Below are 15,627 nucleotides of genomic sequence, written 5' to 3' on the forward strand. Positions count from 1 at the left end.
TGTGGTGTAGGTGAATTGGGTATGCTAAAAATTGACCGTAGTGTATGAGTGTGTATGGATGTATCCCAGTGATGGGTTGGAGTTGGAAGGGCTGCTGCGTAAAACATATGCTGGATAAGTTGGCGGTTTATTCCGCTGTGGCAACCCCAGATTAATAAAGTGAATGAATGTGCTGTGATGTAGAAAATATATATAATTTTGCTTTATGTGCCTATCCAGAGACTTTGCGACTATTTAGTTACCAACATTAGTACTTATAGATGGTATGTTTCTATTTTTCTTCTTTTTTCCTTACCTCCATCTATCTATAGATTTACTTACTTATTTTCCTATTTTTAATGATTACTAGAATATCTTTAACCTATTGCACATTTTTTTGTAAAACTTGCCTTTGACTATGTCTGTAAAAGCACATTGTACATTTTGACAACCTTACATAAACGTGTTACAAAAAAAAGAAAATAGAAATTAACCGTTATTAATTCATTATGAATGAAAATCTGGATTATTCCACCAAAATACTGATTTCCTAAAACATATTTAATGCAAAAAAATGCTCTAAAAAACAACATTTTATTTGAGATTTGGCAGAAATGTCATCAGTAGTGTACAGAAAAAAGCTAAATATGTTTTACTGAAACTATAAATCATAAATCTAAAGAAACTGAGAATATTCATGTGCTCTCTTAATTTTTTCCCATATCCATAAAGACACTTTGTAGCATCCAATCTTCTAGTGTCAGTCTCCGCTAGACACATTTACACACTTGCTAGACTTTCTTCAGCAGGTGTGTTTGAAGGCTATTCACACAGGAAGTGTGGGTGACACGTTCCTGTCGCCTGGCAACAGTGATGGCTCTGAATATATAGGACACGTAATGGCAGAAAGTGCTTGGGGGAGGGAACGGTCTTCAGTGCAGGGTGTTATGAAATGGAGCTGGTCTCTACATTTGAAAAGGTCATCGCTTTATAACAAACACACACACCTGCAGGAGTCTTGGTCTGTCCAACAGGGGTGAGCGGCCCGTTGCTGAAATTCGTCAAACTGTCTCGTCTGCCGCCCGGTTTGAAGTTGCCATAGTAACGGTTAACCAGGACCTGCCTCAAAGCCTCACTCTGACGAAAAAAAGGGGGTGGAGTCATGGAAGGAGCATCATGACATCATCATCAAAATCGAAACATCAACGTGCCACCATGACAGACATTATCAAAAGGTGGAGAAAATAAATAAAAATGAATAAAAGCACAAACACAGACTTACTTATTGATCTGATTGAAGTCTATAATATATATATATATATATTTGTTTTTTGTTTTTTTCTTATTGAGAAATGCACAAATATTTTCACGTGATCAATGAGAAACATTTTTTTAATTATAATAAATTATAATTTAAAACTTTTTTTTTTAATTATAAACAATTATAACATATAAATAATTATAATAATAATTGTGGTAGCACTGCAGAAATCCTATAATTATTTTTTATAAATATATTTCACATCCAGCACAGGCATTTGACATTTAGGTCTTCATCAAATATACTAAAAATATTAATAAAATTAAATATATGGGTAAATAAAAACGATAAACTTGAAGCCTGTAAATCGCTAAAACAATGTGAAACATATCCAAAAAAATAAATAAATAAATAAAAAACAAATAAAAAACAAATAAATAAATAATCAAATGTAAATTTAAACAAACAAATAAACAACTAACTAAATCAATAAAACTAAATTAATTAAAAAATATATTAAATTATAATCAATTATAATACATTCATTTATTATTTATTAATTATAATAATAATTTTGGTAACACCGCAGAAATCCTATGAATATATTTTATAAAAATATTTCACATCCAGCATTGGCATTTGACACCTAGGTCATCACCACAAATATAAAAAATATTAATAAAATTTAAAATCTGGGTGTCTGCAAAATTGTTGCAAACAATTTATACGTGGTGAATTTAAACCAGCGAATTAAATTTAGTAATGTTCAACTTAATTTGTTTGTTTAAATTCTGTCCAAATAAATTGTTTACAATTACTTAATTTAAAGGGGTGGTCCAGAGTGTATTTTTAAAGCTTGGTTGTGTTCATAAGATGTGTGCTCATCCTTTACTTGTAGAAAATCACGTTATTTTTTCATATATCTTACTTTGATTATATACAGCTACTCAGCTAACATGAAAACGACTGTCATATTTCCTAGTTCCTCTGAAAATCCCGCCCCTGAGAGGCTCTGTTTGGTCATAATGTGCTGTGATTCACGGATTGGCTCCATGTCACCAGGTTACGCCCCTACAAGCACACGCTTTTGCACTGTGTGAACAGTCAGCCAGAGTACCTGTTAGCAGCATTAGCTGCCTTAATCAGACAGAAAAATGAAGAGCACACAGATGTGTCTTTCACATATATTCGGAATAAGCATGTGTAAGTAATATGAAGCGTCCACATATCTTTTGCAAGTTTGTTATTTGAGATGTAGAACACAGGGAAAGTGTCCGCATAGAGAGACACTGCAGTGCTGCTGAAAATTGTGGGTGTTTACAGCGGTTTGACTGATAAATATGAATTTGTAGCTAAATTGTAAGTGGAGCCAAACAGCATTTCCTGTTGTTTACATCCTTGCTTACATCCTCGCTACAGCAAACCATTAACGCTAGAAACTGTGCATGTAGTAGATCAATTTTAACAAATATAAATACAGGTTGTGGCTCACAATCCACAGCTTCGTTGGTTGGAGAGGTTTTACCCGAATCCAGCACTAAACTGAGAGAGATACTGGAAGCTCTCCTTTGTCAAATGCTAGCTATAGATTTTTAAATAATTCTCTGAAACGTAATTAAATTAAACTGTAAGCATTTCTCTTTTAGTGTCGTGTCATTTGGAAGCCCAAATACAAAAACAGAACAAGCTCTGTGGAAATAGCAGCGCTTGGACAGCATTTTAGCTTTCTCTGTTATAACATTTAGCGCCTCTGGCCACGCCCCTTCGCTGCGCAGGGTGTATGCGCATAACCGGAAGTCCTTGTGATCTCACTAGTCCAAATGTATTTTTTGCAGTCCCCAAACTTCGTTTGCTGTAGCTAACGTCTCCCTTTGCATTGAACTTCAGCATATTACATTCAGAGATGTTGTTTATGTTCACATCAACTGAAGTTTATATGATATCGTAGTGGACCACCCCTTTAAAAACATTTAGTAAATAAAATGAATCATCTTTAAATCCTTTCTTTTAATGTGTTTATTACACTTTTGAAAAATAATAACAAGAAACTTAAAACCTGTAAATCGATAAAAAAAGTGATATGACTAACCTATCCCAAAACAAACAAACAAACAAACAAACAAACAAACAAACATGAATTTAAACAAACAGACGAACCAAGTAATATAAATTTAAACAAATATAAAAACGAACAAATGTAAATTTAAACAAACAAACAACTAAATTAACAAACAAAAAAACGTGTATCTGCCTATGTGAGCATAACAGATTTGATCCTTATTTTAAAAACACTACCAAACCCAACGTTGGAACGACACGAAACATAATTATATATAACACACACTGAAATGGGATATATTAGTGCTTAAATAGCACATAACAATGCATTAAGGTGTATCCATGCATAAATGAAGCTGCATGTTCAATAACACGTGTCTAAAGGTGTGTTATATAATATCAATAACGTGTTGCGTAAGCAGCAGGCTTCAGATAGAGTGTCACCTGATTGATTTGGTTTGTGGGATGCTACTCAACTCCTCCAGGAGACCAATAATCCCTCTTGATTAACACAGTCAGAAAGAGGTCAGAAAGGAAGACAGAATCTGATAACACTGGATCCCGTTCCTTAGTCCAATCTGACCTCATAACAACAGAGGCTTCGGATACAAGACACCACAACAATCAACACCAACCCTAACCCGACTGCTCACTGGAAACACCTCCAATCAGAGTTTCACGCACACACACACACACCCACACATACATACAGATCCAACACCACCTTCAAACCTACAGTCATCCCGGTTTTTTAGTGAACATCCACCCATTTGGAGCCAACGGTGGGGTGAGTTTTGTGAACGGGTGGCTCAGACTAGAGATGCACCAATCTTGATTTATCATGGCTGATTCCAAATGAACATTTCATATAAATGAATTGGCCAATTTTAATACTTATGTTCTGGATTTTATAACTACAATCAAGTAAATTATAAGTACATAAACAAGGTATTTATGGACAACTATCTGAAGTGACGCAACCACTGGACTGTAATCACGATTGACCCAAAACCTATACATCAGCATGGGCAGGTAGTGGTTAAAATTGGGCTGAATGGATTGAATAGTTGGACTGATTGAATGTATGGACTCAATTCTATAGAAAACCTATAGTAAAAACATTCATTTAAAAATGTTAAGTTATTAATCACTACCTGTCCATGCTAACGTCGTTTATTTATCTATTACTTAATAGATTTATCTGTTAATTATTTGACTTTAAAAAGTGAGTAAAATTTTCCTTTAAATAAAATTGCCTTAAAATTCTGAATTAAATGTGCATAGTTAAAAATTAAGTCAGTGTAATGCTGTTGTCACACTAGAGTTTGGGTGTGTGAAATTCTGCTGTACGACGCTGCGAAAAGGGGTGGGATTAAACAAGATGATTAGACATTAAAAAAGAGAGCAATTGGTCCATGTTTTCAATTTCTGTCCAGTGAGGTCAAGTTTTGATCTTCGATTGGTCTCATGCAATCACATGATGTGATTTCGCAGGTCAGGGTTCACCAAGCTTGAACTTCCAACTCAGCAAACTGCGAAACTTGTTGCATTAGCTTGCGTTTCTGGTCTGACGCATTTGCGTGCGTATGAATGGAAGTCTATGGGGAGAAAAGCCCAGTATGACTGCGGCATAACAGTTCCAAGTTACGTGTTTACACACTTAAAAGTAACGCCATTGGTTACTTTTAAATTCAAGTAACGAATCACTTTTTATAGTGAAAACAACATTAATAATGATCTAACTTCAGCTTTGTGAAATTATGCTACAAAAAAAGCATGTACAAAAGAGAACAGGTGACAGGCTGAATAAAACTGCAGATTCACTCTCTGCCTATAGGTGGTGCTTATAAGACAGTAGCAATTACCAGCCTGATCACACGAAGAAATGTAACTATTTTACGTCTTGTCAGTCTAGTGGCTAATTCGTTCAGTCGTACAAAAACGTACAATTTAAAAAGGAGGTGTGGCGTCAAACCCCACCCCTAAACCCAAACACTGGAGGATAAGCAAATCATACTAAATTGTACAAATGAGATTCATACGAATTAGCCACAAAATCAAAAAGTTATGAATTGTCGTGAGATATTATTGTGCATTTTGAATTACAGCATTAAAAATGAGCTATGGAAACACCAAATTAAAATAAATAAATAAATTCCTTAATTTGCAAAAAAATTTAATTAGAATTTTTACACTCACTTGAAGTGGTTTTGGAATTGTCTGATAAAGGGTTCATGTAAATAATGGCAGGTGAAAATGCCTTGTTGAATAAACTCTGACCTAGCGAACATTACACACACATGACCAATCAGCTCTATTACCTCTGACTTGTTTACCATTGGTTACTAGGTTACCAATACTACAGTCAGCTGCTCTGAGAACTTGATGCAAATGAACTTATTTAGCACTTACTTTTTTTCTGCAAACTTTGATAAGACTTGCTTGCAAACTGCTTAAACACAAAGCTCTTCTTGTTGAAAGTGTCACAAAATTGCTGAATTATGAAATAAAGCTCAATATGTTTATGCATTTTTCTGCATCTGTTAATGTTCAGTTTACATACTTTATACTATAAAGTCATTGTATTTAGTTTCGGCAAAAGCCCAAAACATAGATCGGCCATAATAAATCAAATATATTTCAGATTTCCGCCAGGTGGACTGATGCATCTCTAGCTCAGACGGCGCCAACATATTCCCCGTTTCATTACCTACCCTTCTCTGATCCTCCAGTTGCTTCTGAGGCTGGTTTGGATCAAACTCCTGAGTGACGTGAGTTAGCAGAAAGCAAAAAAGGAGGGAAGAAAAATGAGAAGCATAAAAAAAGAAGGGGGTCAAGACTGAGAACATTAGTCACTATTTTGACATGCACAAAAAGTGGGGCAGATTACATCATGCAGTTAAATGAGAGGTATGTTGTATGTTTGTGTGTGTGTGTGGGAGCAGACAGGCACTGGGGAACATCATGCAGAGCAGAGTAACACAAACAGTTTTTTAGTTTATCCATAAAGTAAGCTCTGAAAGGAAGTAAAACAAGAGCACTAATAAATAATACATCTCTTAATGTTTGCTTTTCTATCCGTTGCTCTTTAATGATTAAACCTCCACAGGAATATGCATCAGTCGCTAACCTATTCTACAGGCCATCTGTTTTGCGTCGGCCTCTAGTTCTGCTTCTGCAGCCGGAATGAAACCATGTTAATTACATAAGCACCACACAGGGCGCCAAAGCTACAAACGCAAGCCATGAGTGAGAGAGGAGAGGGAGAAAACTTTTATCCCGATTACATAATGGAGCCTGTGTACTATTGACATACACTGCTCTGCCCATTGCAGAGAAGCTTTTGGTTTGCTTTTCGTCTTTCTTTCTCTCTGTCTGTCATAGCATAGGCATGGATATAAATGTAAAATGCTGGCCCACACAAAATAAATAAATAAAACAAGATAAAGTACAAGCTTTTTTTGCCAGCCTTGGTTTGAAAAGGTTTTACAATGTGTACAATGTGTAAAATGTAAGAATTTAGTAGTCATTTTAGATGAGATAAATGTTTTTAATATTTATTATTATTATATCATACATTAACAATACTTTATGCTTTGATTATAGAATAATAATTAAACTCTTGCTGTTGTTGCAGTTGTTAAAAAATCTACTTAAATAAATACATTTAAATAAAAAAAACAAGATGAATAAAGATCAAAACAATAAATGAATATATATAAATATATAAATAAAATTATTATTATTATAACGTACATTAGCAATACTTATTGCTTAGATTTTAAATAATAATTAAATTGTTGCTGTTGTAGTAGTTGTTATTATTATTACTACTAATAATTATAATTGGCTAAATCTGAAATGCTTCAGACAGGGTTTCTGCAGGTTTCAAGTCAAATTTAAGACCTTTATAAGATCATGAAGAATGAAATTTGCCAAGGTATTTTTAATGGCTCAGCAGAAAAAAAATGTACTTGCCCCATCAAAAAAAAAAACTAATTCTAATTAGTTATTTCTTAGCCACATATTTGAAATAATGTGTCAAAACAAGCAGACCCTGGTTGAAAACATAATTTTTTTTCAACATACAGTGCTCAGCATATATAAGCATATTAAAGTACGCCCCTCACAAAAAAAAATCATATTATAATAGGAAGCTATACAATATTATAATTGTGCATATTCATTAGATTGGTCAGTAATCTAATGTATATGTGCCAAATCTGGAGCTTATCTAACAAAATAACTTAAGATAATGGTCCAAAAACTAGTACACCCAAATTTATATGTTATAGAAACATAGTAACTAGAAATTAAAAAAAGAAGAAAAATCTAAATAAGCAAAAAAAAATTCTAATTATTTAGTTGAAATTTTGTAGGATGTCATTTTTTTTTCAATATTTTGCTTGAATTTAATTGTATTATCTTTCAATTTCTAAATATGTTTGGTGACTAAAATATTATTTTAATAAATATATCTGTTTTGTTTAAATGCACCAAAATACATTGCCTATATTCACAGAGAAATGGATAAAAAAAAATTCAAAATGGGGTGTACTCAATTATGCTAAGCACTGTGCCTTAAAAATTAAATGTATGAACAACAGACTGTTATAATATTAGTTTAGTATAATATTAGTATTATAATTTTGCTAAACGTTTTATAGAGATGTACTTTTGATGACTGGATGTGCATTGGATCAACTGGGTAGCTTTACATAAACAAAGGAAATTTAGGATCCATTTAAAACTATTTAAGACCTACAAGAGAACATTTCAGTGATTTTATGACATTTTAAGGCCTAAATCTTTGCTTTTGAAATTCAAGACATTTTAAGACCCTGCAGATACCCTGAAAATGATTTGATTTTCTAATTTTACAGTAATAAGGGGCCACTGTAGAGCTCTTGGAGTGTGGTTCTTGTTTCTATGGTAACAGCCACTTCATTGACTGGAGGGCCCATGGAGAATCGTTCTCCAGAAATCCAATCAAGAGTTATGTCAATAAGTTGAAACAATTATATATCATTAATTAACACTGAAATTCATGATACCCCTTTCTTGAAAAACATTTTTAAAAAGTATCATCAGCCAATTTCTCAATGGAGAAAATAACAGGGGACTAGATGTCCAGAATCCCTCTTCTGCACTCTAATCAACGAGACCAAAAAGAGGTCAGCTTACTAGCATATTTGTGGAACATTGAGAAAAACATTTGCAGAGGAAAGAAGTGTTGCGTGTGCCAGCGTGGGGCTTTGTTTTCCCATTTGCATGGGCAGATATGACTCAAAAGAGAAAGAGAGAGAGGCTAGTGCAATGCAATAGCATGGTATGAGACGACCAACTACTGTCTGCAACAACCCATATTCCCACACCGCGGCCCAAGAGCAGCGGGGCGGCAAATATGTGTTGGACACACCTCTGCTGGGACCTCTGGTTCAGGTGGGGGTGCAAGCTAATGGAGATAAAAAGTCATGAGTTAGTTAATGTAGATTAGTCTCTGGCATTATTAGAATGTGTTAACGACCCTTGACAGCCTAGAAACGCCATGTGCACCAAATCTACCGGCCCAAGAAATTCACTTTCTACACTTAGGCATCTGCAGTTTTTTGGGTTTTTTGCGGCTGCACATTCATCTTTGTCAAGCGCAGGGATGTTTGACCTCAGCAGGTCAGCCTACGTGCTGCATCTTATCAAAGGGGGCTATCTAAGTGGGAAGACTGAATTTGCTCGCAAACATTAAAACTGATAAAAGGCTTTAAAAGTCTAAGGTATCCATACTCAATCTCAAGCAGTTATGTAATGCACTCTCAAGCCGTGACTTGGCAGAAAAACATTACTCTGTTAAGTGTTACCAAGTTGGGTGTGGAAAAAAGCTTTTTTGTGTGTGTGCATGTATGTGTGTGTGTGTGAGAGAGAGAGAGAGAGGTTTTCAAAAAGGTATTTGTGACTTGTTTGGTCCTGTCATAACATTTAATCCATCTGGATTTGTGAGTGTAAGTATTTCCACGATAATTGCTGCTTATTTTTCATTAGTAAGACAAAAAAGACACATAAAATCAAAAGTTAAAGTCATGCACACATATAATGACCAAAAAAGACTTAAAATATCCTTTTAAGAAGGTATTACTACTGAGATTTGATTATTAAAGTGCCCCTATTATGTTTTTTTTAGATGCTATCTTTCATTTAGTGTGTAACGTACAGTACATGCAGCTGTTTGTGAGTGTAAAAAGGCCTGCAAATTTTCAAAGATCAAAGTGTATAAAAAGTTGAGTTCCAAAAAAAAGGAAGCAATCCTCAACTGCCTGAAATGAGTTGTTGGTAATTCCAGCCTTACTTCTTGCAAAAACCTAGGTAGGTTAAGAAGAAAATTCCATTAAAGCCGGAATATGATCTTCACTGGCTGACCATGGTTTAGTTCATGCTACTGACATGCCAAGAAGATGCAGTCGTTTGCAGTGAAAGAAAATCCGGTATCACTTTATCTTGATGGTCCCTTTAATGCATTTTACATTGCATCTACATGCCAATTAATTCTCAATAAATTATAAGTAGACTGTTAGGTTGGGGGTTGGGTTATGGTTAGTTTAAGTTCACACATACTTGCAAAGTTTTTTATAGTCAGTTAAATGTTTGTTGACGGAGCAGTATCAGCAGATATTAAGCAGACTGTCTACTAATACTTAAATTAGAAGTAATTGGCATGTAGTTGCAATTCAGCATTTAGTCAACAAAATGTGCAATAGGGATCATCAAAATAAACTGTTACCAAAAATCCACCTAACATGAACAGTACTTCCTAAGAGTGAGGACTTGATACATCTTGAATCAATACCATACAAATGACACCATCATTACTGTTCATACCATCACTTTTGCAAGCATTAAAAAAGGCCCCTAGAGATTAAATTCAGATGTATGTAAACAAGCATTTGGTAGTGGCTGTAATGCTGAGTTCAGACTGCATGATTTTAGCCCCAATTCTGACTCGCTGACAGGTTTCGAGAAATTGCCGACAAATGCCTGAAATCACAGACAAATCGGTGCTTGTTCACGTGAGTAACAATCACAAAGTGTGAACTATCAAAGATGCAATCTGAGAGAATCGCCGATTAGTTGCAGACACCCGTGAGATATTTGGCATGCTAAATATCTGGAGCTGTTGGTGATTCAAAATCATGCCGTGTGAAATGAGTTCTGATTGATAATAACATCGGCGATCACCTACAGCCATTAAGAAAGCAGCATCCATTAGTTTAGGTATCTATCACTAGTGGAAGGTTGCTGAGAAGTTAAAAGGGCTTCTTTTCAGTCTATTTAGACCCAAGAAATGGAGGAAAAATTTGTGGAAATTTGACACGAGCACCCATCTGTTTGATGTGTTATCTAAGCAATACCATTACCGAGTCAAAAAAGAAAAACAGTTGAGGAGAAATTGCTAATTCCCTTCAAAAGCCAGGTGAGCAAAATAAGTGCATTTTCTACCTCCCTAAAGGCTTCTTTCTCATTATGTAATGAATAACAAAAGATTTACTACGTGACCTCGTTTCCATGTCACTTATCATGTATGTTTGGTTGTGAGACGTAGTTTGTGGACCAATACAAAGTTGTTGGTGATTCCAATAGTAAAGTCATGCAGTGTGAAACCCCCTGTAGCTGATCCATCTTGCTGTGTTAACACAGCACCGACAGAAAGCTACCCCAGATGGTCATGCAGTGTGAAAACATCTGACTACTTTGAAAATCGTGCAGTCTCAACTAGGCATAAGTTGTTCATCAACCACAACAAACTGACCAATCAGAGCAGAGTAGACTCTTAGAGTTTAGAAAGATCAGATATTTAAACAAACCATTTCAGAAACGCAGAGAAAATAAAACATCCTGCAATGCGTATTTAAAAAAACAAATAAGGTGTGATTAATACATAATAATAGGGGCTCTTTAAAGACGTGAAGCAGCAAAAAGAAACAAGCAAAGCAGACGACATGCATACATAGCATGCAAACGTTTCCTTGTTTGATGTGAGACAATGAAAAGGATGACAACAGCGAGGAACACCATACTATCAACAACATGAAAATAACACATTCACTGTGGTTTACTTCTAGAAAGATGCATTGGCTCAAAAAGCATGCAAAAAGGAAATTTGGTGTAAGTTTTCTAGCACAAAGAGACAGAGGGGGGGTTTAAATTAGCAACAACCGTGACGCACGCGCATGTTTGTGTGAGTAATACTGCAACCAGTAAGGAATCTCCCTTTCTTGCGACATAATTTTTCAGCTGGAAAATAATGCAAAAGGTGTGAATGCGAAATGTCCCTCTTTAGCCACCATAAACGCATGCATTCATCACATGCTATCAAAACACTTTCTTGTGAATTTCCCCCACATGAAATCGATCCATTCAGCTGCACATCCGGTAACAAGTCCAAATTGGACCGAAGGCAGACTTTTGAATAGCTAGTTTGTCACAAAGTGTGTGGATGAGAAAGTCGCACAGTCGCTGATATCACAGCTTTATTCTTTGCGGTGCATGTCAATGGCGAGAAGCTTGGAGGGCGCAATCAAGCTCATTGTCGACAAAAGCCTGCAAACACGCTTTAAAACCTGCCTGTCACGACATGAGCTCAATGTGTGTCCGACTCTGAGCTTTGGCCTAAAGACTGAAGGCATTTGGCTCGGTGACCTCATTTATGCATCTCGGTCTAGTAAGACAGAAGCTGAATTGTGGATTTCGATGAAGGGCTTAGGGCGTTGTATGCCCACTGGATGGTCCAGTGTCTCTTGGTAAACAGCCCGTCTCACTTTTATTGGCAATTACTGCAGAAGGTCACACATCAGTAAAGAGCTTGGATTCCAGGAAAAAAAAACGAGGGGGAAAAAAAAGAGGGGCAGGTCTTATGTAACCTCTGGTTGAGAGCTGGCGGGAGTCCAGGAATCGTGCTGCACGAAGGAGAGGAAACTGGGACAGTGGCGGGGACAGAGACAGATGTGTCCACAGCGCCTCCTAATGGAGGACTGGAGACGTGCGGAGGAGGGACCTAAGCATGGGACACATGAGGACAACAGACCCGGACTGACACAGGCTGAGCTGACTGAATCTACAGGGGGAGAGAGAGAGGGAGAGAGAGAGGAAGACAGATAGGAAATTGAAAAAAATAAAAAAATAATCTAAAGTAAACAATGTAGTAGCAAGATGTAAAACAGAGAAAGAACAGTTAGAGAGAAGAGAGATTAATGAATAAATAAATAAAATAAATACAGAAATAATAATAAAATAAGGTAGCAGACCGTAAAAGGCATAAGCAAGTAATGATAAAAAAGAGTAAAAAATAATAATGAAATATTTGACAGGAACAAACAGCAAAAAAAAAAAAAAATTAAAAGTGAAGGAAAGAAAGAAAGAAAAAGCGAAACAACAGATAAAGAATTGAAGGAAAGAAAAAAAAGAGTGAAAGAAATTCTAAAGTAAGAGTGAAAGAACAGATAAAGAATTGAAAAAAGAAAGAAGAAAGGGTGAAAGAAAATATAAAAGAATGAAAGAGTGAAAGATAGAAAAAATAATATATAAATAAATAAATAAACAAATAAAGAAAGAAAGAAAGAAAGAAAGAAAGACAAAGAAAAAAAAGAAAGAAAGAAAAAGCACAAAAAGAAAACTCAAAGAAAGACTAAATGAACGAATAAATGAACGAATAAATGAATGAATGAATGGATAAATGTGCTAAAAATGCAATGATAGAATGGCCAAAAAAAAGAAAAAAATGATGAAATGAAAGAAAGGGTGAAGGAAAAAGCAAGAGACTGAAGAAAGAAACAGCAAAAGATTTAAGGCGAGAGAGAGAGAGACAGATCGTCAACACAGTGCAGGTGAAGGACACACATCCAATCACACACACAAACACACACGATCCATCACACACACATGCTCACACACCTCATCTTTTGCACAAACACACACTTCTCTCTCATTCACATTACATAAGCTTTCCTGCTCAGCAGCAGCAGCCACTGCATCGTCAACCTAAAGCCATATTATCCTTCCCATCCCTCTTACATCACACACACACACACATTCTCTTATGCAATAGAAAGATGAAGAGAGAGAGAGCGAGGTGTTGTATGTTATGTGCTGGTCAGACTCTTCATGTGTTGTGAACACGTGTGTAAGTGTGTTTGAGGATCAGATTCATGCAGTGCTCTGAGGACTTGCCATCATAATCACTGATCATAATCATTGACGTGCAAAACATCAGGTGTGTGGACACGGTGCATACATACTCTACTCACATATATACGCAGTATAGTATTGATTATGGAAATTTATTAAAATATAAGTGTTATTATTTTCATATATTTTATATTTTTTATCCAACTTATTCATTTGGAGTGAGCACAGTGCATATATACCATCCATTCTTTATTTAATTTTCTTTTATTTTTATTATTAATTATGCAGCATTAAAAATAAATAAATACATACATAATAACTAATTAATTATTATAATATTCAACATGATCTAACTTTTTTATTCTGAGCAATTATCAACTATACACACACACACACACGCACACGCACACGCACACACACACACACACACACACACACACACATATATATATATACACACATAAACTTTATTAGGTACACCTGTCCAACTGCAACAATCAGCCAATCACATGGCAGCAACTCAATGCATTTAGGCATGTAGACATGGTGAAGACCATCTGCTGCAGTTCAATGAGCATCAGAATGGGGAAGAAAGGTGATTTAAGTGACTTTGAACGTGTCATGGTTGTTGGTGCCAGACGGGCTGGTCTGAGTATTTCAGAAACTGCTGATCTACTGGGATTTTCACGCACAACCATCTCAAGGGTTTACAGAAAATGGTCCAAAACAGAGAAAACATCCAGTGAGCGGCAGTTGTGTGGGCACAAATGCCTTGTTGATGGTAGAGGCCAGAGGAGAATGGCCAGACTGGTTTGAGCTGATAGAAAGGCAACAGTAACTCAAATAACCACTCGTTACAACTGAGGTCTGCAGAAGACCATCTCTGAACACACAACATGTCAAACCTTGAGGTGGATGGGCTACAGCAGCAGAAGACCACACCGGGTGCCACTCCTCTCAGCTAAGAACAGGAAACTGAGGCTACAATTTGCACAGGCTCACCAAAATTGGAAAATAGAAGATTGTAAAAACGTTGCCAGGTCTGATGAGTCTAGTCTGCTGCGACATTCAGATGGTAGGGTCAGAATTTGATGTTAACAACATGAAAGCACAGATCCATCCTGCCTTGTATCAACAGTTTAGGCTGCTGGTGGTGGTGGTATAATGGTGTGGGGAATATTTTCTTGGTACATTTGGGGCCCAATTAGTACCAATTGAGCATCATGTCAACACACCAGCCTACAGTACGTGAGTATTGTTGCTGACCATTTCCATTCCTTCATGTCCACAGTGTACCTATCTTCTGATGGCTACTTCCAGCAGGATAATGCGCCATGTCATAAAGCGTGAATCATCTCTGACTGGTTTCTTGAACATGACATTGAGTTCACTGTCCTCAAATGGCCTCCACAGTCACCAGAGCTCAATCCAATAGAGCACCCTTGGGATGTGGTGAAAGGGGAGATTCACATCATGGATGTGCAGCCGACAAATCTGCAGCAACTGTGTGATGCTATCATGTCAATATGGACTAAAATCTCAGGAATATTTACAGTACCTTGTTGAATCTGTGCCACAAAGTGTAGATTAAAGCAGTTCTGAAATCAAAAGTGGTAGTAGTAAGGTGTACCAAATAAAGTGGCTGGTGAGTGTATTTTACAATTTAACTTATTTCTGTGAATTTAGTTAAGTGTATTTACGTTAACCGGATCCTTCAGAAATCATTCTGATATGATCTTTCTGTTAAGAAACATTATTTATTACTAACAAAGTTAAAACCATTACTACATATTTTTTCAATACAAATCATGTTACCTAATATATCTTGAAGTCTTCTGAATGGTAGTAATCCCTTAATGTATACATCTACTGAAAGTCTGTAGGAGTAAATTATGAATCAGTGTAATTTCCTAATATGTTTCTGCGAACCATAACACCAAAACCTGAAATTCTCCTCTAATAATAGTAACCATTAGGATTTGATTCAGTCATGGGATACAAACAGACACATACTGTATATACACAGATACCATTATGTGTACGTGTGTGTGTGCGTGTGTTTTCCACACATGCAACACAACTTCATGGATGTTTAAGAACGTTCACACACACTATGCTGTTATGGCGTGACCAGTTCATATTTCATGCCTGGAACT

The 15,627-nt window shown here is 36.0% G+C and overlaps 1 protein-coding gene across 1 annotated transcript in view; it reads right to left on the reverse strand.

Moving 5' to 3' along the window:
• itpr1b (inositol 1,4,5-trisphosphate receptor, type 1b) overlaps positions 1–15,627 on the reverse strand; it is a 269,709-nt gene that overhangs the window by 125,489 nt on the left and 128,593 nt on the right. Inside the window, exons 41-43 of the mRNA XM_056468320.1 lie at positions 8,718–8,753; positions 6,013–6,060; positions 987–1,116 (exon numbers count right to left, since the gene is read on the reverse strand). Coding sequence (XP_056324295.1) covers positions 987–1,116; positions 6,013–6,060; positions 8,718–8,753 — 214 coding nt within the window. The remainder of the gene's footprint in view (positions 1–986; positions 1,117–6,012; positions 6,061–8,717; positions 8,754–15,627) is intronic.

Source organism: Danio aesculapii, chromosome 11, assembly GCF_903798145.1.
Source record: "Danio aesculapii chromosome 11, fDanAes4.1, whole genome shotgun sequence".
In the NCBI taxonomy this organism is placed as follows: Eukaryota; Metazoa; Chordata; class Actinopteri; order Cypriniformes; family Danionidae; genus Danio; species Danio aesculapii.